Source organism: Apteryx mantelli, chromosome 22 (assembly GCF_036417845.1).
Source record: "Apteryx mantelli isolate bAptMan1 chromosome 22, bAptMan1.hap1, whole genome shotgun sequence".
Lineage (NCBI taxonomy): Eukaryota > Metazoa > Chordata > Aves > Apterygiformes > Apterygidae > Apteryx > Apteryx mantelli.
In genome coordinates, this window is record NC_089999.1 from 12,106,512 (window position 1) to 12,131,098 (window position 24,587).

A 24,587-nucleotide genomic window follows, 5' to 3' on the forward strand; every position below is an offset into this window, starting at 1 on the left:
CAGAATTTCAAAGCAGAACGACCTAATCATTGTCATGGAAATTTCTATCTGAATTCTGACAGAGACACAGACTATTCAGTGGCTGTCAGAATCAGGATGTCCATCACAAGATTTTGATGAATGACCGAAAATCAGAGATCTGCCCATTTGACCAAAAATGCTTGCTTCTGCTGAATATGGCATACAATATATTAATGTATAGTCTCAATATGATTCTTAAGTAGGATGTTGGCCTAATATTTTTATTGATAATAATTTCTCTTTTCCATTGTCCCAGATAACACCATCCGTCATTTTCACCCTTTTCTGTCATAGAAAAATGAGTGAGTAGGTTTTAGATTTGGGGGAGGGAAGTAGGGTAGAAGTCTCCTTTATACAAGGTTGAACCCTTGTATGTCAATTCTGGCCTGGAGCAAGTTTTCACAGCTGAATTATAAAGCCTGTAAACAAGGGTTTATGATGGAAATGCTGACACAACCTTAATTACAAACAGCGTGAAGTGGGGGAGGCTCTGTAATGTATACTCCCTTTCACTTTAAGTCCTCCAGCACGCCAAATCTGCTATCCAACAAAAAGCAAATCTTGTTCGTTTTTTCCCCTCTTTAATGCTCAAGCAAGCTTGCTGGGAAATTTATACCAAATCTGGTTGCTCAACACTGTCCTCTAGAAAAGAAAAAACTTGATTTTGTAATAAAAGTATAATGTATAGCTTAAAAATAAATTAAATAAAGGAAACATTAAAAGATAAATGGAGCAGGATGCTCTATGGCTGAGGTAATTTGAGTGGAAAGGGAAGGAGGGAGTTTACATTAATAAATGATTAAAGGCCTTAACGAGGGCCTATCAGGTTGAACAGTGGAGCATACTTCTCCACCTCTCCTCCTTTAGTCCAGCTTTTTTACATTTGTTCTCAATGCTGATCAATATGGTTTTCATTTACTGATTTCCATAATGCCATATGTGATCTGCTAGCCTGACATAATGAAGGCAGAAAGAGAGCTGAAGTCATTTGAACGTTCTCGCTTGCATGTCTGTCGCCAATTTAGAAAATAAATATCTATTGAGAGTTAGAGTTTCCTCCTGTCTAGGAGGAGCACAGCAAGATTTGCATATGCAGATTGCAAAGCCCCCCCCACACACACACCTTTTTTTCCTTTAAAGATCAACAATGTAGAAGAGTATCTTTCCCCATGTGTTTTAGTGAATACTTGCTGTTATAATGAAGAAAGCATATTCTTAAGACTTAAAACGAGTTGAGACTTGGCTTCTGTTTTTCGATCCACCTGAGCCTTGCTTGGCATACCAACAGGGTTTAGCTTTTGCATTAGCATCCAGAGCACCGCTGAGTCACAAGGACCCACTGGGTGCCACTACAGACAATGTTGGTTTAAAAAAAATATACAAAAGAACGGCTTACATTAAGCAACATAGTTTTTCAACAGGCCAGCGTCCTCATAAGCAGAGTCTAAATCAATGCTCAGGAGATACCACACTTGTGAACTGTGAGTTCTTTTGCTCCTTTAAGAACTGTGAATTATGTTGATTTTACAGCAGTAGTGTTTAAGAAATACTGTAGTCATTAATCAAACCAAGAATGGTGGGTACCTTCTGGAGTGTTGGGATGAGGTGTCTGCCACCTGCAAAACGTCACCTACGCAACAATAATCTAACAGCAGTAATCTATTCATAAAAATGTAAATTGCTTATGACAGACAAGATGCTACAGCGCATTTATAGATGGTTGGCAGGTAATTTAGTTCTTTTACTCAGATCTCATAGCAAAGGATGAAACTACAGATTTCTAAATACCTTGCCCTTTGGTTGTAATCACTTCCTGTAGATGCCTGACTTTGTGATTTAATGAATTCTCTGTTTATAAAAAGTAAATGATAGGTTAAATAGGGTACTTCAAAGTGTCATTGTTTATATGATTCCACCACGACCTGAATTCATGATTCTTTAACAGACCGAAGAGATGTGATCCTTTGAATTACATCACATACATTAGCACACAACATTTCCTGACTGCTGTGAATGGTGGCCAGCAACATACAGCGATGCTCCAGCTGGATAGCAGGGTTTGGTTTGCTACAAAGGGAGGACTCTTTCAAGTGAAAGTTTTGCTTTAAATACATGGTAGAGAGAGTTAGAGAACAGCAAAACCAGACATAAAAATTATGAAAAAGTGCATTAAATTTAGGATTCAGGCTGCTACCTTGGCTTTATAGTTGAGCATGTAAATTATCTTTAGTAGAAAGGTTTTAAAGTTTTGCAGGTTGTTCGATTAAATGTCAAGCCATAAAAATATCATTTGAATTGCTGTTAATAAAAACTTCCAGTTCATTAAGGACATCTGACAAAGAGGAATCTAAGTAAACACAAATTAATACCTGGTGAGCAAACTTTTTGTCATAAACAAGCTTTCTTTGAGGTTCAAAACCATTTAGTCAACCATTTAAAGATTCTTTCATTTCATTATTTTCAGTCATCGCCAATTCTTTGTCTACAGAAAAACTTTGAAAAAAAGTTGTCCTTTGTACACATTTTCCAAGTTCCATGAATTGCTGTGGATATAAGATGGAAGAAGTTAAAAAAAATACTACTGAACTCTGAGAATGGATCACAAAATTAAAATACCCTGATGACATTGTTCCAATTATAAGGGGTCTCCCTATTTTGATACCTCTTTTCATTTTAGAATGTCTATTGCTTGCCTGTATGTCACCTTCTGCATCTCCGCTTACCAAGAGTAACTAATGATAAAGGATTTCAGCTTTCCTGTTATGATATTACATTGCCCTAATTGGTTTCTGGAGGGCTTCAGGGAATTCTGAGTTTAAAGACTTTGTCTCCACTGTATTAAGAAGTATTTAAAAATATGGCAGTTTCAGAAAGGGACAAATGAGCCTGCTGAGTCCAAGCTGGAAAAATAAACAAGCTCAGGGCTGTAAGCAGCAGAAGTACAAAAAGCAGCACTGGAACAGTACACTTCTCTACGCAGCCTTACTGGGATTAATAAATCAGAGCAGCAGCGAGCCCGAAGAATAGACGTGAAAGCTCTAATAATTGCAGTCTTTAGCGAAAGCCGCAGCAGCAGCGAGCACCGCTCGTGGCCAATCGAGGGGCTCCCAATAACCTGCCGCCCAATTAGAGGCTGATTGGCAAAGCAAACACAGAATTATTGGCTGCTTCGCTGCACTTCCACTGCGGCTGCTCTGTCCCCTGTTTCTCATTCTGGCTTTTTCTCCCCTTTTCCTGTTCGGCAAAAGCCCATCTGCAAACACCTGATATTCATCTGAGTCACTGCAAGTTGTACAGTCTTGTTAAATTGTTACCACCTTTTCCACAAGCAGTTTTGGCAATTAACCTCATGGTCATACACTTCAAAGGAAACAACTGTTGAGTTTAACCTCCTTGAGCTACCATGGATTCCTTTATGATTTTTCTTCAAACAGTTTTCATCCTGAACAAAAATGCAGGCTGATAAGACTCATGTTTATTTTTCTATATTGCCAGTTTATTAAGATGACAAATATCTTGACCAGTGATCACTGCTTTGCGTGCCTCTAAAAACATATGCAAAAGAAAATTTTATTTTAATTCACATTTCTAAAGCCTGTGCACTCTTTCAGAAATCCTGTTTGCTGGAATCCACGCATATGATACATTTGACCCCTCCCTGCCCTGTTCTCAAATCTCTGCCATGTTTCTCACCATGCCTAAAAGCTCAGAATAAAACAGAAAATACAAGTCGAATTAATGCTAACAATTTAATATGCCATTTAAAAATGTATTTTTTGTAAACCTCTACTGTTACTGAAAGACAGGATTACTTTTACACATGAGAAGAGCTAAAAATTCCTTCATCTTCAATTAGAATACCAGTTAGAGAGATCAGCATATATCTTAGTACAAACTCGCTAAGTTAACTTTTCCTTCTGTCTAAACTTTTGACTACAACATATATTAATTTACCAGACTTTGCAGCTGCCTTTGAACAACTGGATAGCTAATGATAGGAAAGTACCAAAGCAAATACTATAGGACTGTGATCAAATTACATGGAATGTTTCGTTCCTCCCTCCCTTCCCACCCCCCCAAAAAAAATTTCCATTCTGGTATTACTGCACATTTTTTCTCCAAAGTAATCACAGAAATGTAAAGTGGGTTATTCTTAGGAGAAGCTTCCAACAGAGAGCCAAAGAATACCAAAAAAGTGTTTGAATGACCTTTTGCTACTGAGCAAGCACACCCTGGCTGTGCTAATGGTCGCGCTGCAGTGGAACTGCGAGGGAAGCATCACTTTTTTCTGGCTGCAAACTGCCCTTGGTGGGAGGGAGTGGCTGCGAAGGAAAAGGAACAAAATATTTGTCTAAGAAAAGACTATATCAAAAGTTTCGGATTTGTCTTGCAGTGCAACAAGGGAAAGCATTTGGGCAAGCATATGGCATATGTTTCAGCTTGTGGGGGAGAAAAAAAATTCAAAATGCTACGTGCAGTTCAGACCAAAAAGAAAACTTATTCTGACTATTCTCATTTGTCAGAGGCTTTTCAAAACTAAGCAGATCTCTCCATAGCCCTAGATGTCAAAGATGGGAGTAACTGGTGGGTATTAGGTTTACATTTTAGGTTCTCCTTTAACTGTTTCCACTTTTAATTTTAATATGCTTGTCAACAAAATGAAAGCCTCTTTCACTCAAAAAAAAGGAGGGGGGGGAGAGGGAAGAAATTAGCACATTAAATGATACATGGGTCTGGTGCTGTGTTGCACAGTTCAGTGAACCCCTGCACAGATCAGCAAGATGGCTGGAAATGTCTCTTTCCGTCTGTTTTTCATCTCGAAAGACTGTGTACTCAGTAGAGTGTGAAGAGTGCCTCTCTTCTCCTCCGACCGTTCTCCTGCTAGCCCCCCCAAAAGCCCCTGCAGCAGAGAACAGGAACTAGAGCAAATGCTTTTGTGAATTAAGAGATCTTGTGAGCGTAAATTTGGTCAGGCTGCTCCTTTCTGCAGGCCAGACCCGGCTGCTGCCCCAGGATGTGAACTGTCAGTTTGCATAGCTGGTGATGAGTTGCAGAACCATCAGTAAAGGTGAAGACGGCAGAAGCAAGAAAGATTCAAGACTGGTGGAAATCATTTCACAAGGAAAATTTCAGCCATCAGTGGGAGGAAGCTTTGAAAAATGCTGCCATTTCCGAGTCAGAACGAAGGAAAAATTAAATTACTGCCGGTGAGGCGAGCCAAAGTCGCATCTTACCCTAGGGAGAGGTTTGATAATGGTAAACATTTGACAGCTGGCCTGAAGTTGTTATCTTGTTCTAACAGTTGTTATAGTCTGAATGAACATTTCTGATAAGAGAACAGAAAGAAAAACACTAAACCATTTTTAATTTCTCACTTTCTATATTTTAAGCTGCACTGCCCAAAGCCAAACAGGTTTAAAGCAGTTTGCCACCATCAGTCTGAATGAAGCTTCATTTTTTACAAGAAGCAAAGGATTACAGCTTGAAACTAATGGCAATACCATTTCACTTGAGCTGACATTGCAAAGTATGTATAGTAATACTTCAACAAGAATTCAAAATAACTTCCACTCCCTCACTTTCATTATCCTTTAAATATCCCTTCTCTGCTCCACGAAGAGTAGTTAGAAAGGATTAACCCTAAGTTAGAGCAAAATTGAGAAAACTAATCAATTTTAAGTATTTAACTTTAAGACCTACCACAAAACATGGTTTCTTTATTACTTTACTCCAGGCTGTTGATGTACAACCTCAAAACTTGAGCTTCCGGCCATCGCTTGACAAAGGACACTTGGACAGTTATGTGCTGAAGGTAACTAAGGTCCACCTGACCAGAGCAATCATGAATGAAAAACGGTTCTGGATAAGCAGAAAGAAAGAGAGATGCTATCTTTGTAGGAAATCTAATTATACAAAAGTTTTCTTTGTGTTCAGTTGTTACTGATAAAGCATGTATTGAGGAGGGAAATGCGGCAGCTCCTCTTCTAGAAAAATGCAGTTTGGATATGGAAAGTACCTTGCAGGTATGTCAAAAAATCAAATCTACCATACTGTCATGAAATGTGGGGGTTTTTTTGTTTTGAAATCAGGAATGTATTTCAAAGCTGTGATACTAACACAGCTTAAGCTCACAGAACACATACACTAAACATTTACATCCCATTAAACATAATTAAGATGAATATGTACCACAATTATTAAACTCTGTTTAATACATTACTGAAATTGACTGTTGGTAAATCTTTGCATCACTCTGTACCTAAAACTTCCCTAACAAGTGTGTTCCCTTGCTTCACAGGCAGGGGAAGGTAACTCATACAGTTAAAGACGACATACGCTTTTCCCTGGTGGTAATGATTCTAACTACATGCACGTGATAACGCTCCAATTAGAAAGGCAGCATGTAAAACTTGTTTCCTTAAATACATAAATTAACTCCAAAACTCTTTCTGTATCTGTTATATTAACAGGTAGAAAGTGTTTCATTACTTTTTTGAATGACTGCCCCATCTGCAACAGTGTATAAATTGATATTAAAGTATGGTATTTTGAGAATGTTTCAAAGTAAGGTCAAACTCGTATTAAAAAAGCTACTAGTGTAGGCTAAAATAACAGTCTGGCTGAGCAGCCTTCAATGCATCTGGGTTCAATTACCCACTACATCCTAGCTATGTTTTCTACTAGCAAGAACAACGCAAGCAAGGCTTTGAGCTCACGAATAATGTCAAAGTTAGGTTAGTCAGAAGAGAAATGAGATAAAACATCCAAATATCACAGTCATATTGGCAGACAATTTTTCCCTCTACTTCTTCACTGAAAGCAGCACAACATTACATAACAAAAAATACAGGACAAAAGTCCTCACCTCACAGGGAAAACTGAACTGAACTGGAATGCTTTCGTTCCTACACAAAGCCTGCAAGAGAACGAAAAGTGTAAGCTAAAATGATAGCTCAGAAATTAGGCAAAGGACAACCTAATATTCAAGGCAAACAGACAAACACGATTTACCACACTGTCATACTGACTGGATTCATCTTTTGCATTTGACGCTAGAACAATGAGGCTGGATTAACACTAATTATTTGCATTCGACATATTGCTGTTGAATAGGAACTGCTCAAGCACCACTTTTCTAAAGAAAAGAAAGCAGCCGTGACAGTTGTTGAAATGTTGGTTCTCGCATTTCTAACTAGCTCACCAGGGCACAAAACTTGAACCAAATACAAGCGTCCTGTGTCCTTTCAGGCTGTCAAGCTAGCTAATGAGGATTTAAGAGCTAAGTGTGTAAGCAAAATACTGAGCTTAAATCCAGCAGTGACACAGGTCTAACAGGATGCCAGACTATGAGTAACAGTCCAGAGGATGATATGCAAACCAGGATACCTAGTCTGATCCAAACTGGGATGAGACACAAGTTAAAGATTCCAGCATTACACTTGCCCCGCAGGGACTAGCTGCCATGTCCTTGCATTGCCACCTTAGCCTGGTTAACTAGTCCAAAATTGTGAGACTGTACTTAGATTATGAATAAAATCCTAATAGTGTCTCTGTCTGCAAACAAAGAATGTCTCAAGCAAACGTGAAAATTGTCATTCACTTCCATCAAGGCCCGTGATAAAGCAATTGTCAGTAAAGATGTTCAAAATCATGTGTATTTGGAAACTTTCAATAAAATATTTTTAAAGCATCATGTTTAATACTGAGCAACTCTATATCAAACATGGTAAAAGCTAGCAATAAATTGCTATGATCAAAAATGCATTTATTTTGTATGAAGAGATATTTTATCCATTTTGTATTCTGTTTGCATCAAATGGACAATACATTTTCAAAATGACCAATCAGATAAAATTTAGAGGAAAAAGCGTCTTTTGCTCACTGAGCATTTGCCAGAACACTTCCAATTAGAACATAACTATATTTTAAGTCATGCAATATCCAAATGCCAGATTATATTTCTATTTATTATAAATTCATACTACTGTAATATACCTAATTATATAAGGACATTTCTTACAGAAAAGCACTAGCATAAAAGTTTTATGCAAAAAAGTCTGTCTGTTTATTAATTTACTATCGCAGATGAGGAGCTCTCCACTGGTTGTTACACGGACACACGCAGTACATTTTGGCATTCCAAAAAAGCAACTTACCCAATTCCAAACTACTAACCAGTGATCAGAATCACAAACTGAATGGACATCAATTGTTAAATCTCTTTCTGTATCTCAATATAAGCTATCATCTCCCTCGCACAGCACTTGTCTTGTGCTTACCTGCTTCCCGGGAGACTAGCATTTACAATGAATGCCATAAATACACAGACTAATTAGGAACCTTTTGAAGCAAATCTTCTAAGCTATTTTCTGTCTCAGGAATGTTTTAACTTTTGGAACAGAGAATGATCTTGGTTTACAAAGAATAGGAATACATATTGCAAAGGGACCGAATGCAACAGAGCTACAGTGAGGGAGAACCTAGAAGGAAAACAAGCCTCCTGTAGGTGATCGCTAGAGTCAGGGAACAGAATTTCTGTGCTTACTTTGTTTTGGCTCATGACTATTTTCCCATTGAGAAGGCAGCATTATCAGGTATCCTCACTCTGCAGGAGAGTTTCTATACAACCAGGAAAGCAGTTATTTTTTAAAGCAACAACACACGAGAACAAGTGAAGAGTCAATCACCTTCAGGTGATGTCTACATAGATGAGGAGAAACACTAAGTCACTGGAACTCACTGCCACAGGATTTTTTGAGGCCCACAAATTAATCAGTTTTATTTATTAGTCATTGAAAATAATTATAAACTATGAACGGAGGAGGAAAGGCATGAAAAGCTATACCTACCTAAGTCCCAGGATCTCAGATCATAAAACTAGGAATAACTTTATTTTGAAGTAGACAAACTATGGAATTTCCTGCATCTTACCATGAAGCCTCTGACAAAACAACTAGCCCACTGTTCTGCTCTATCATAGTAATTCATATGAGAATGAATATGAATTTGAGTAATTATCATGAGTATTTCTCATGAAAAATGACAAGTGCTGAAGTAAAACAAAAGAGACAGATACAACCCATATAGAGAACCTGGGAAATTCCATGCATTTTGCCAAAACCACATATATACGCACACACATCTTAACATGCTTGGACTTTGTCAGGTTATTATCTTCACACAATCTAGACCACTAATGCGGTCTAGAAGGACCAAAAAAACATCTGCTGATCCCAAGTCTGCTGATGTTAACAGAACAAAGCCAGCAACAGTTTGTTCAGAACTTTTCTTGGCTCGTTAGCTTACTGCAAAGGTGGTAGGATGTTACTTTTGTCAAGTTTTGGTGGATATCTAACAACACCCAAAGAAGCAATCTAGACTTTGCTGACCTTGCATTATCCAAATAGTATTTATTGGCTAAACAGATGGGTGCATTAGGTTTCAAAGACTAATGATACGATTTTGAAAGATACATGTGTGCATATCTATATACATAAATATATATATATGGAAAAATATACAGCAACAATACTTTTTTTTCATCTCCAATGGACTCTCTTTCTCTTGTATTCTTTCATTTTATTTTATTTCAGCTATTTAGTCCTTTCATGTAGATTTCAAGGCACTCCTAAATATTGACTAAAAAAATATACATACATATATATATATATATTTTTTTTCCCCCCCAGCAAAAAAGCAGGTATTTTAGGACTTGTATCACTGAAGACACCACTTACCTTGATTTTCAACTTTGCAACAAGCCAAGTGCTTCTCCAGATGATAAGGAGAACTACTTTCATATATAACATGGGCTAAACTTTGACAAGTCTTGCAGGAATGATGTAAAGAAACAGTCAATTCAGATTTAGTTCCTTCCTATCCTTAGTATCTAAGTGGAATAATGGTAAGTCAAATAAAGTTCTACTAATATAATTAAGCTATCAAATACAAACAGATAAATACAACCTTCCAGGGGAGAACAAACTTCCATCAGGCTTCCTGTCCATGTCCCTTAGGGGACATGTAACCTTCTGACGGAATGGATAATTTCTTACAAATGGCTCCTTTGCAGAGTTCTTTTAGAATGAATGTACCTGGGCAATATAACAAGATAGGAAGCAAAACCAGAGACCTGCAAACCATCCATGAGCAAGACAGACTTTTCCATAAGTAATGTGGATCATGAGAACTGTGTTCAATATGTCAGTGTAAGCTGCTTACGATGTACAACTGATTGATACCTGCTTTTATGGTTTGATCTTGCTCCACTGGAGTCAAATTCAAAATTCCCAGTAAAATTAGATCTCACATAAGAGAAGGTAATTAAACACTGAAATACACTATATGTAAAAAACAAAACGATCACTGTTTTTTTACTGAACATACAGGGAAGAATTATATACCATCAACTATGCAGGGAGAGGAGATGAGCCCTTCCCTCACAAGATAGTTTTAATGCTTACAGCAAACCTGTTTAAGACTGAATTTACCTCCGGAACTTCAGTTCTTCACTTGGATGCTGGAATTGGGAGATATGGGGGATGGGGAGGTTATGAGGTTTTGCATCTTATGAAGAACAAAGGGAAGCAACTTCAATACAACCTTGAAATAGACCTGCAGGCAGAAATTGTCTTCTGTAAAAATTATATTCCTCTGACTACAATGTGTAAGTATCTGCTCTTATCTAATAAAAAGATCCTTTTGAAGTAAGTGGTTCAGTTGGCCTGTGCCAATGCTTGTGTTACTAACCTAGAAGAAAGACCCACTGAATATAGTATGCAAGCTTTGTCTCATCTATATCACTTTGAACCATAAAAGCATCAGGAGTAAGAATAGAATGGAAGCCAAGTGTCTAATACTGGACAGCGACTTTCCTTAAATCTCTTCTACTTTCTAATTAATTACAGCAAGTCTACCATGTAATAGCAGTATGTGGTAGGTACCTTTCCTGCATAGATAAGCATCCAAAAATTGAGCAAAAGCATTTTGGCTCAGCTACTAAAAGTAATGCTTTGACTGCAATTTTGATTTCTTCCCTTATAGGATTAGTTGTGAAAGGAGACATAATTAAGGAAGTGTTTTGGGAGTGTACCTAAGACGAATATGAAATACACATAATCCAGGTTACCACCCAGCAGAAGTGGCATAAAATTAGTAAAATACAAGTTCTGACTGTTTTCATGTTATTTATTACAGAGATGCAAGTAAGCAACACCATAAACAAAAGTTCAAAGATTCTCTTTACATTTTTCTAATAATCCAGGGATTTAGAATTTACCTGAAAAATTTATTCCAGGCATAGCTTAAGCTCATATATTTTTTAAAAGTGAACTTTCAAGAGTTTATGCTCAATTTTAAGGTAGAGAAATGCAGAAGGAGCACTAAAGCTGTTTAGTTCTTTAAAACAGATGTAAAAGGTGAGTTTGTCTAAAATTTGAGAATAATTTTTTCAGTGGCCTTCTATTTTTTCTGGATGCAATTGTTAAGATGCTGTCATTCACAGAAAAGCAGCCACACTCCATTTCAGTATGTATTCATTAATTCATAGTGCCATACTCTTCAGATATTCTGGCATCATTCTGAAGCATGATGAATTTCAGAGTGGTCTTTTGAACAACTTTTTGGGAGAACTAGGCACCCCATTCCCAGTGCATTAGGAAAGAAGGGTTTTTTATCTTTGAGTTTCTTTATCTTCATTCTTTCGGGATGCGAGATCCCGCAGCTTTTGCCAAGAGAGAGGTTTGCACGTCAGAATAGACAAATGTGTGCCCCCCCGCTTCCATTATTAAATATAGCAGCAAATGTTTGCCCAAAACCTCAGTCGTAGGCTACTGTCTTATTGAGCAACTCAGAAATATGAATCCAAGAGAAATTATTTAATTCCACAGTTTTTAACAATACTCAATCATATTTTCAAAAATACTATGTCACCTAACATGGAATTTTACCAAAATGAATACAAACCAAATAATCATTGTTCTGAGCATCTTTCTGAAGAGTTCCTGGAGATTAAGTACACGTACAACATTAGGTTACTGAATGCAGATCTAGCCATTCTGGCATTAGCAAATTATTTTTAAACACTTCACATGTGATTATGCATAATGAATAAATAAATACACATTTTTGATGGGGAGATGTTACAGTTCAAAAAAAGGAATATAACATCTTTCAGCTACCCTTTCTTAAAACCCTAATATGCTTGTGCATAAATAAAGCCCTTAGCTTGCTTGGATAGACTCTCACTGAGACGTGCCGATGGTGCTAATTCAGAGCAGAAAACGCTCTTATTCCAGGCCACTGCAGTGAAGTGACATTTACCTAATGCAGCTATAAATTTCTTGATAATTAGCGGGCAGCTGATGGTGATGCAATCTGACTAGTGCAGCAATGCCAGCCTCAGACTAGCTCTCCAACACCCACAAGTTAATCAGATTTAAAATCAAAAATTTCCAAAATTCTGAATAGTGCAATGGCTCTGAGACACAGGCTGGTGCCATTAAGCTTACACCAGTTGCCGCAAATTTTTAATGTTCCAGACACTATTACTAACTAGATACATCTCCCCTTTATACCTAACAGTTTTTTAATGTCATAAAAAGACCTCATGTGACTGTTCATTTAGAAATGTGTAACCAGCATTTTTTTAATTCCATATAGTTGTGAAATAAATTTAATTAAGCACACACTGCTAAAATGATGAATTTTACAAGGTTTACAAAATAGTGTCTTCACAGGCTTACAGAGACACCTTTCAGAAGTGACTTAAAAAAATTTGTAAGCCCTTGAGATTCCTTTAACCACTTTTGAAGGCTTCCTGTGTTATTTGGATGCTTCAAAACTATGTGGATTAACACCTACTTTTAAAATATGGCATTAAATCACATATCGTCCTTCACCTATTGTGAAGTGCACAGTCACTAATGTTATTCCATTCTATGTCATTATGATATAAAATAATTAAGTTGGACAAACTGATATTAGAGAACCTTAAATTTTGTTTTCTTGTTAAGTCTTAAAATGCATGGTGGAAATGTTTTTTACATTCTCGTATTTTGGAAGGATGAGACTAATTAAATAAGTATCCCTGGATGTTCTAGTACAATAAAGTCCAACTGGCAGAAATAATGGTTTTTAATGTATGTAGGTGTGTGTGGTTAACAAAAAGTATGGGTAATTGGTTAATAGTTAATGCAAACTTAGACCCTTCTCCTGAGAACACTTGCACAAAAGTAATCCCAATGATCAGAATAGAAAAAAAAATTCACTAGAGTAAAATCAAGCACATACATAATTCCACAATGTGTTCAAGGCCCTTTTCTATGCAACTTAATACACACACATATTTCTCCCTGGTGAGGTATATTAGTTAGAGTAATAGCTTCTTCTCTTATTTTCTCCCTCCCTCAGCAGGTTACTGTATAACCAAGATATCCATAAAATCCTAAAATGTCCAATTTTTTTTTTGCTAAAAGCTGTACAACGGCACAGTGCTGCTTCTAAAGTACATAGTTCTCATTGGCTTGAGTGGTAGCAGGACTGGAACCCTAATGGTTGTTTTCTTGATATAACTTTTTTCCTTATAATCAAGAGCAAAACATTCCTTAATTGCCCAACTTAAGTGGGATTCTCTTCCTTTGGTATACACTCTTAGGTGATATTCCAAACTTCCGAAATAAATCTACTATCCTAAATCTTCTTCATCTTACCCCAGGGGAATTGTAACTTTTTTTTAACCTGAGATATCTTGTACCTGACAGTATTTCCAATTGAAAAATACTCTGCCCACACCTTTCCAAGAACAGCTTTCACATCTTCAGGGCTGGTGTTTAAAATGAGTGGAAGGGAGGTGGAAAGGGAGTAGGAACACTAACAGCAGAAGACCTTATCAAACCTTAGGATCCCTAGCCTTTGATGTTGATTAAAGTAGGTTGATTTCATACGTGCTTCTAACTGCTCGGGAAGCGTTCAGCTCACCACGAGTCTCCTGAAGTAAAGGAAAACAAAAAACAAAAAAAACCCCAAAACACAGACTTGTAGCAAAGCTGAAAGGATTATACAGAAATGCTTCCCACATTCACTAATGCCCCCATCTCTGTGGTGCTGCTCATCAGATTTGTCTAAGATGTAAGATCACAGACAGTTTCCCAGCAGCACCTTTCCTTTCCGCCTTGATTATCATTTTTGGATGAACACGCTCAGAGGATAGCGATTAATGGGGTCACCCTCTACCTGGAGGCTGGTGACAATAGTATCACAGGGGCCTGCCCCAGGACCTGCCCTTTTTAGCTGACTTGGAGGAGGCAACGAAGTGCACTCTTGTCAAGTGTGCAGATGACACCAAATTAGGGGGATCTATCAAAGTGCTCGAGGGCAGGGCTGCCATTCAGACGGACCTAGGCAGGCAGAAGGAACAGGCTGACAGGAACCTGATGAAATTCAGTAAGGAGAAACGTAAAGTCTTGTACCTTGCAAGGAGAACCCCTTGCAACAACACAGGCTGGGGACAGACTGCCTGGGGAGCAGCTCTGCTGAAAAGGGCTTGGAGGTCCTGGTGGCCAGTAGTGTGCACCGGCATCCTGGGCCGCACCAAGGGGAGCAGAGCCAGCAGACTCAAGAAGCGATTATTCCCCCCTCTGCTCAGCGCTCGCTGAACCACTGCCTCCAGTTTTAGCCCCCCCGGCAGAGTCCCGCAAGGAGAGGCTGAGAACTGGGCTTGTTTAGTCTGGAAAAGCGAAGGCTTCCGGGGGACATTAAAACAGCCTTCCAATATCTACGAGGAGATCCAGAATACAGTGCCAGGCTCCTCACAGTGCTGCACAGAGGGAGGGGGAGAGGCAAGGGGCATAAGTTGAAACATGAACGGGTCCAGTCGAATTTAAGGAAAAACTTTTCACCAGAGAGCAGTCCAGCTCTGGGACAGGCTGCCTGCAGCAGCTGTGGAAACTCTGTCCTTGGAGGTTTTCAAGACCTACCCTGGATAAATCCCTCTGCAACCGAGCCTGACCTCATAGCTGGCCCTGCTTTGAGTAGCAGGTTGGACAAGAGACTGCCGGAGGTCCCTTCCAACCTGAATTTTCCTATGAGCCTGTTCAGAAACTGTCACCTGCACTACATGCAGTCAAAAAGTAGAGCGCAAAGGCCGGCTGGGCACTATGCTACAGCTCTCCGCCAGTCACTCCTCCTTTAATAAACGTTCTTATAGTGGATATATATCCTCTCTGGATCAACAGCATCCTCATATGAACAAAAATCTGAGAAGAAAGTAATTGCAGAGATTAGGATAGATTTTAACAGGCCTACCTAATCTCTACAGACATAATACAAAGACCAATAAAATCAGGGAATGTTTTTCCATGTACTTAATTTTTTAGTTCATATGCTAATTATAGCCCATATGCTGATCTTTAAAAATGAAAAAAACCTACAGAATTTAAACGACTACAACAGAGTGAAATCATTACATTTGTTTTTGTTTCGAATTCCCGTTTAATGCAAGTGTCTGACCATCTAGATCCTACCAATACACTTTTGAAATCTGCCTTTGGTTACACGCCCAACGCTAGATAGGAGCCTTCTGACCTCTCTCTGATTTAAAACTAGGTTGTAAGCATTACTTTTTGTCATTCTTTTCCTTATTAAAAAAGGCAGTGGAGAAAAAAAGATGATTAAAGATATCAAACAAACACCAAACCTCATGTGAATGGACTGTTGGAAAATAAAGTACAATTTAATGACGTGAGAAATTAGATGAAACTGTCAAGTTTAAAGAATCTTAAAATGGTTAACAGGTCAAAACATAAAAACTTCTTTATGTATAGAGTGAATATAAAGGGAACATGGTAAGTATCTGCCAAGGGTTAATTGCAACCCTGCATGAAAAGCAGTTAACAAGTGAGAGTTAGAACACCCAGGAGGAAAAGAAAAATTTTTCCAGTGCCATGAGAAATAAACAACAAGGGGGAAATATTTCCTTTGGCCACTGTTACCTCCTCTCCAAAAGCTCAGAGGAGCAGTGGGAATGCCAAGGCCTGGTTTGCTCTTGACTCCCTCTGAAACATTTGTCTTCATTACCACTCTTTTTAATCAGGGCTCCTTCATGAGTGTTTCTGCTCAGCCCCCAAGGGGCAACTCTCGGCTGCGATAAATCAGCATCCATACCGCAAGTCACTAATCAGCACTCTCAGGGAAAGAATAACAGCGAAGTGCAGACCACTAAAGGCTTGGAGAAACCTGAAGGCTTAGTGGCCTCAAGGAAGAATGGCCTACATAAAAATAATAAGTCAGTGAACCATCACTACCTTCTAGGCTTAGCAGGACTTGCAGTCTGAGAAATTACTTAAAAGCCTCTTGCACACAAATTGTTCTCACTGTATTAAGGGTACTTTATTGATAAACAGGAAACATGCTATCACCCTTGAACTTGGCTCAGCTAATTCAGTTTATTTCACTTCTGCTTCCTACTAGGAAGCATTCAAGGAAACAAACTTGGTAACACCTAGTGCTGTAGTCCTACAATTTTTGGAGAAAAAGGTTAGTATGTGATGAAACTGAGAGAAGAGGAAAGAGAAACTGATAGAGGATAACATGCTCCCAAAACAACTTCTTTCCCAGTTAATGCAATGGAAGAAGAAAGTATTTTTGTCCATTTCTTTTAAAACAAAAGATCATTTATGAACATATCTCCTAAACAACTGTCAGCTTAAATGGAAAATATCTGAATAGGGTACCTGTGCTCATGATGGCCTTCCTGCATCTGAACCCTTTTAAAAATACTGATCCATGTTCCAACTGCAGAAACAATTAGTATTTCAATAATCATAATTACTCCTTAAAATTGTCCAAATTCCCAAGTCTGCTTCAATGCTTGCCAAACACATCATAGAAAAAAAAAACAAAACCCCAAATGCACACCCAAAACCTTTCTGTTTTTTCCCAAGTATCTTGGATGCCAGCACCACTACGAAATAACTGTGAGCCGTAAAACCATACTAAGTATTGGCATCCAAATTAGCAAACTAAGCATCCTTGTATCCAATAGCTGTTAAACAAAAATCCCAGAGTAAGCTTTTCCAAAACCACAATTGCAGCCATCCACAATTTTTTCCCTGTTAAGACTCATCTCTATGGTACCTGGAAACCTGGCCGACGTAGATAAAGCAATTTTGGCCATACATGGAAAGATCACAGGGAGAGGAATCTTCCACCGCGCTGCTTCCAAAGCTTGAGAATGTCCAAAATCATATCCATCCACAATGACCAGGCTCTAGTACTGAAAATAAGCATTACCGCAGAAGAGCCACCTACAGTACTAAACCAACAAAACAAACAGAATTGTCTACTGTTGTCTACATTTTCTCTATAAATTTTGGACTACATAAACTATAATACAGATTCAGTTATAGCTGAAAATTAAAGAAGGGCACCTGCAAATGTTTCTACATGGCCTAAATTTTGAGGTCTCCTGAGGCTTGCATGTGCCTGTGATATTTTTATGGTAGGATGCATAGCCACAGTACTGTACATCTCAAATTCTATGTCTCATATAGAGTTTTAACACAGCTTTGGACTCTGGGTTTAACTTGATTTAAATCAAGAAAGGATAATGGTCCTGTGATTTGGCAACAGCCTGCTTCACTGCTTTGCAAGTCTCCTATTAGGAGAGAATCTGTCATGTTACTAAAACGTTTCTTTAGGATTCAAGAGTGGCAGGATCCACCTCGCTTTGCCACTGACCCCTGCCAAACTATTTGTAAGCAACGGAGAGCACCACTGAGATGCAGTGGCTTCTGACAGAAACATGAAGGTCAAATGGAGGGGAAATAAAGAGATATAACCTCCGCTGTTATCTAATCATGCGCTTTTAAAGGGTTCTAGGCTCACACCCAAGTTTACTACATTTAAAGGGGTTACAGTGAGCAACATAAAAACATTTACTACTTCCTGTTAATCAAAATAAAAGTAAATAACCTGGCAACTATGCTCATTAATTAATATGTGTTTGAACTTAGAAGTCATTGAAGCATAGCAACTAATTTCAGATGGTTAAAAGGAACATACAGTATTCAATCTAGGGAGACTAACAGTGTGAGTGCTATAAATGGGTGGTTCAGGAAAGTTAAGAGTTAGAGACGAGTTATATTAGAAAAGCTGTTAAATCAGAGTATGGAATCTAACAAAAATATTCTCTACATCTATTGAGTTTCTTTACTTCAAAGAATTCAATATACTTCAGTGTTCCCTTTTGAAACATGAAAATTGTCATTTATGTTGTCTGGTCCCACTCCACTTAAATGATCCTTTAATTTCCTTTCTTATTTCTAAGCCCTCAGGTGGCTAGCGCAATGCTATCTGGCCTTGCTTGCATGTAAAGTTCACAGCTCCTTGCCTGATCTCATGATCCTCTCTCAAAACAGCACGTTCAGAAGCGTTTCCTGTCTAGCTCTGCCTTGCGTGATTTGCTCCTTGGCTGAATCAGCTGCCAGACTAAATCCTTTTCGTGGAAAGCTGTAGAAAACTCAACACGGCCCCATCCCCCTCCACCTAGGGCCTGACATCCGGAAATCACTTAGGAAGTACTATAATGGTTACCAAATTTTTGGGAACTGCCTTAGCTTTTCTGAGCTAAACATATGTTTAGTACAGGCAGCATCCACCGTCACCACTTGACCTTATGGCAGCCTTAGAGTTGCTGATTTTTCTTTTCTTTTCTTTTTTTTTCTTGAAAAAACAAGAAAACTTTACCAGATAACACATGATGTAAATGCAAAATTATGTTGTGAAATGACTGCAAACATGCTGTTTTCCAGATGTTTGACGAGACAGTAAAGAAACAGCACAAAGAAGGGTCAACAGCTTCCATCAGAGACTCTGCTGGGTTCCACGTGAAAAAAACCCCCAAACCCCAACATTCAGATCTCATAAATTCTGGGGATTCTATACAGCTGTCGAGCGATTTAGAATTTAGAAATAAAACTAAAGGTTCCTCTGTCGTCTGCCAAATTTCACTCCATCAATAGGTGGTTAAAAGACATGTGACTGTTAACATTCTAAGAATTTCCTAAAACCATTATTACCTCAAACAAAAAAGACTGCCTGGGAATTGCTGTTCCTGGTGAGAGCTATCTGAAGTAAGCAAGGCTGCATCCTCTGTGTGCGTATAAATACAAATCTTCCCTGATGCGTAAGAAAACAAAACTGTGCAGGAGAAATGATCAAAAAGAACTAGAAGAAGAAATAAAAGAAAGCAGTAGCTCCCAGGCATTTCCCCTTTTCCCCACCATGGCAAGAATGTCCAATACTATTGCTACAAGGAATATCAGCTTTTATTTTTCATTGTCTAATCCTCAAGTTTCTATCAGAACTACAGATGGATCATCCTATGATCATGAATGCTACTACCAGTACAGGGCCCCTGGAAGTTAGAGAAGCGGACATCTTTGCCTGAATTCAAATCAAGATTTGTGGGTCTGGAATTTCATTTCTTTCCAACTCTACTTCCTCTCTCAGGATACAAACCTGTCCTTTTGGATGAGACCATCAGGAACAGCTATTATAAGACTATCTTTACTGTGCTTTTCTTAGGTCCCCTTTTCCACTCAAGCAATTTTTACCAAGTACATCATTTGTGATGAACTGGATGATAATTTTTACAGAAACTGGTTCAACTAATCTTGAATTTCTGTATATTTTTATACAGAAAGACACCAAGCATAATTTACAGACAGTCTGCCAAAATGAAAAATAAGGTTTCAGACACCTTCATTTATTAGTGTGCTACCCACTCGAGCTAGGACCACTTCAAATGCCTTTTAAAGACACATGGCTTGCCCCTACCCCCTGTGAGGTTTCACAAGGTCATCTGCAGCTTCCTCATTCAGATAAGGGGGATATAGTCTGGCTCTTGCACAAAATACAGCACAGGGAGGAATTACAATAGCCTGTACGCAAGCTTGCATCCTACATCCGTGAGATTCTGGATTCAAGAAAAAACACATCATAAACATGTTCTACACAAGGATGCTGTCTGGCACTATTACAGTGAAACGTGAAACGTGTTATGTCTTTACATGAAAATGACTCCACTGAAATCATTTTAACTCCAGACAGAGCACGCATCTGTGGAGCTACTCTAAAATTGTTTATTCTGTTATAGTTGTACCAGTCAATTCCCCTGCAGACAAACCCCAAGCCTACAATGAATTAATTCACTGTATTCAGCAGCAAGTAATAGCCAGTAGTTGGCAGTACATTCCCTCTACCTCAGACTCATGCCTTGGGGAAATCTCCCCTGGCTGGCAGAAGACTTCATCTAATGGTATGTTAGGAACATTTTTGTTCTCCTCTGTGTAGTAGTCAGGATAAAACGTTGTCTGTTCTGCCTGCCTCACCGTCATACCCAGATACTTATCTTCCAGGAAAGCCTGACAGAAAAGAAGAGCTGGATTTCCCTGTGTTACTGACTCAATAAAATTCCTGGCTTGTCTTTTGTTTGTTTGTGGTATTACAGTGTTAAAATATTCCATGAAGTGAAATATACACTTTATTTTATTTACAGTGAAGGAAATCATTCATTTGGTTGTGAAAGAGTTAATAAGGAACAAAATCACACACAGTGCATGTTAAAGGTTAGAGGAATAATCAGTCATTTGAAAAACACTACATAAACATTTTTCCGGATGCAATTTTCAGTCCAAGGATACATTTCCCAGTAGAAATCAGCAGCTAAAAAGGAAATCATTTAGTCTCCATAAGTGCCAAATTGTATCCTGATTTTTCCTGGTCTGGCTCGACTTTCAAAACTAGTGGTTCAACTTCTGCAATCTTTCACCCAATGACTATATAAACACATCCTTATAAAACAGACATAATCCTTGGGTGGGCCAATTTATGTTGGATTATGAAAATACTTAAAGTACAGAATCGTATAATGACTGTTGTCCTTTGGTTTTCACTAAAGGGGGGTGGAGGAGGGGAGAAAACCAGCTAAGACAGACAGTCCACACTGCTTTAAAAGGTAATCTGCGACATTCCTTTTCTGCAACTGTGTCAACATCTTTGAAAGTAATTAGTTACCACTAAATTTATTTAGTTATCGCAAGTTCTATTTTCATGACACCTAAGGTGGCATACATCTATTTTGAGCTTTAACATGCAGTGAAAAAAAATCTCTGGCGAATTGCGTATCAGTGTGGTCAGTACGAGCACACACTGTGCCACGCAATTGGAGTGAATTAGGTTGTTACACACACCAGCCAGAAAAACAATTCTCACTCTTGAAAATACTTTGGCTACTCTCTGTCGGTTAAAGGTTATATAAATAGTAGCTTTAAGAAGGATAAAACAATCTACATACAAAGCAAACAAATTCATTTGTAATTTATTGCTATCCAATACACATATACACACACATATATATAAATGTACACTTTCAAAAAATTATCTGTGCCTGCACATTTATACTTTCAGCAAGGAACTAAGAGACAATGGAAACTTTTATTCTTCATGGAAAGGTAAATTCTGTTTTTTCACTTCCCTTCCGAAACTCTAGAGTTTTTACAAGCAACTACAAAAGTCAGCATGCTAAAGCCAACAGTATCCTATCTTCAACACTTAGCATGTGGTAGAAGAGAACTTTCCTTTTCCTCAAATGTATAAAGTTATGTGAAAGAAGACATTTTTTCTAGTCTATAGAGAGTAAAAAATAAATTATAGTGATAAGATCTGGAAAAGTTTGGTTGGAAGTTAAGAGATTTTCACATCTGTGTCTACACATCCATGTCTTGGGAATAATGTATCTCGAGTACCAGTCACATAAAAATGCAAGAAATTGTTCTTCTCTCAAACGTAGCAAAACCATTCATTGTACTTACATCTACACTTTGACTAGTAGCTTGCAACAGTAATCTGGAGTAAAACATTCTCCTCTAATTTAAAATATTGACTATTCAATGTGTATATGCATAAAAACATATACAGATACATAACTTAGTTTGCCATTGCATTATTCTGTCTTTGATCTCAAATAAATTAATATATTCATGTTATCCTAAGATAAATTGAGTGATACTGTAATGAATCCACATATAATACCATGACACTACCTCCCGAGCCTGATTTATATCCCTTAAGAGTCAAAGGCAGTATTTCCTGCAGTTTCTGAGGGCTTCAGACTCACCTTACACTACCTTTGCAGGCAGATTCTCATATTATGTTATGAACATTAGTCCAATGCCACGTCAACATCTGAAAAATTACTCATTTATTAAAATAAAACTGATACCAGTATGGCCTTTTATAACCCCCCAATCTCATACATAATACATCCATACAACTAAAATACAAGAAATTGTACTGTTTGTAGTTCATTCTAGAAGTTTTCTGTGTCAACTCAAGATATAAGAATGACTGGAAAAAAAAAAAAAAAGATATACCGCATCACCCTTCTAGGAACATTGTCATCTTTTATAATACAGCTACTCAGGTAACAAACATAATGTATATGTTAACACACCATTCCAAATTTTTAATCCTATGAAACAAGAAGGAATAGAATGAAATAATTTGAGCCTTTTAAGGTTCTAACAATTTTCTCTGGTTAGCTAATACAATTTATGACCTATTTCTAAGGAAGTTTATATTATTAAACCATAATTCACAAAAATAAAAAACATGTATTCCACAAAACAGTAAAGAAAAACCACATAAGACATGCACACAGGTCCTCCAACAGCGAGGACTTAAGTTCCATTTTATGTAAATATTCTTCTTGCCCACTTTATGCTACTTCTCAACAGCAGAAAACATTCAAGCAGATTCAATACAGCAGAATTGCACCAGACTTACTTTCCTTACTAGGAAAGCCCCAGTACCTCTTTGAACCATGAAAGAAAGGATGTTGTTTAAAATTCAAGAATTTCTAGTTGACATATTTTGCGTTCCTTTCTGATTTAAAACACTCTGCTATGAAAGCTACCATTATTTAAAAGTGAAGAAAGAAAAGGGAATTCGCCCCATTTCTCCCCACTCCTCACTTTGCCATTGTCCCCTGTATCTATTTCCAGGAAGCCGTATTCATTAGGGTTAATCTGCCTACTAAATGAATAAACAAAGGATTTCTCTGTCACTGAGAGGCCAGGTGAGCCGATATCATCTTCTAACACAGAAAATCATCCGCACAAATACAGCGCAGGAAATTACCTGCTGCAATCCCACACCTGGGATCATTTGGCAAGTAGCTTAGAAATGTTGAGTAGATGACTGAAATCAAACTAATTATATTTTTTTAATGCAGATCTTCTATCAGCAGAAAAAAAAAAGGCCTTTCTAACAATGTGATGCAAAAAGATCTCAAATGTCTTGGGTTCCTATGCATACTAACATTTCAGAAAGTTCACTCATAGGGAAATGTTATAAGGATTTTTATGATTAAAGTATACTGCTTACTTACTAACAACAATTACCTTTGACTGCCTCCAGTAGTGCCCACTTTATTGTGTACTCTGAAAACATAAAAGTTTACAAAACATTGCCTTAAGAATCTAATTAAAGAAACAGAAAAAATCTGAGGTGCAAGAAAAAAATACATAAACATAGCACCTAATACGATAATATAAATCCACACATATAACTCATTCCACAGACCCTAACTTCAAGCATTCTTAGCTATCACATTGCTAGTAGACATCATGACAAACACAGAGCTTCAGAACCATCTTGCATGTTTTGAGAGCTAACACCCAAGGGAAGAATACTGAGAGATGTTATAAGTATGAGCAGAGGTTGGGGGAATTACTGGAAAAAACAAATATGAGATAGGAATAAATGTTCAAAGATTTAGACACAAGGATAAGACTCTTGCACATAGTATGGCACAGAAAGAACCAACACAGGGATTCACAACCGTGGGAAATGCTGTGACAATCAAAATGACAAGCAAGATGAGCTTAGCAGCTGGGATCTATGCTGATGGAGAAGAGAGGTAGTTCTGTGCATCAAGGAAACAAGAAAGGGAGAGATCACAGGATTCAAGAAAAGAAAGAAGTCATGCCTGGATAAGAACACGTAGGTATGAAAGCAAAAGTTCAGATCTTAAAAATGCTACAGAGGAAGAAAGGCCAGGATTTGAAGCTGGCCTGGATGAATGGTGTTCCCAAAGCTACATAGCAAAAAGCTCTCTTCCCTCCCGCAAACAGGGATTCCTTTTGATGTTCCTTATACAGTGAGCATGAAAAGATAAATTAAAATTGAGAACCTAGAGAGCTCTTTGATCCTATTGCCTGGAAATATGTATAAGAATATTTTCTCCAGACGTATTTTTGCTATATATGGAAACCAAATGCTGACTAATCATATAAACCTTATGGTGCCTAAGCACAGCTGTAATCTGCAGCAGAACGCTGTCACAATGGCAAAAGAAAATGTGGAAAACTAAAAAGTTAGCTGTGGTACCGAAAAAGAGGAGAAAATGGTGATCAACAGCACTGGAGGCCAGATTAGACAAGAAGGAGAGTTACTAGCTGGTTAGGTTTTAAGATACAAGTGCTATATTTATGACTTATTCTTGT

The 24,587-nt window shown here is 37.9% G+C and overlaps 1 protein-coding gene across 11 annotated transcripts in view; it reads right to left on the reverse strand.

Moving 5' to 3' along the window:
- The window catches only part of BCAS3 (BCAS3 microtubule associated cell migration factor), a 385,407-nt gene that overhangs the window by 161,954 nt on the left and 198,866 nt on the right, over positions 1-24,587 (reverse strand). The window contains exons 24-25 of one of the 11 annotated variants that reach the window (XM_067309865.1): positions 23,484-23,522; positions 21,449-22,428 (exon numbers count right to left, since the gene is read on the reverse strand). The exons of 8 other annotated variants lie outside the window; for them this stretch is intronic. In XM_067309865.1, the coding sequence (XP_067165966.1) occupies positions 22,412-22,428; positions 23,484-23,522 (56 nt within the window). In that variant the 3' untranslated portion in view covers positions 21,449-22,411. Of the gene's footprint in view, positions 1-6,909; positions 6,938-21,448; positions 22,429-23,483; positions 23,523-24,587 lie in introns of those variants that run through there. 2 more of the 11 variants (XM_067309871.1, XM_067309869.1) reach the window with 2 other exon arrangements.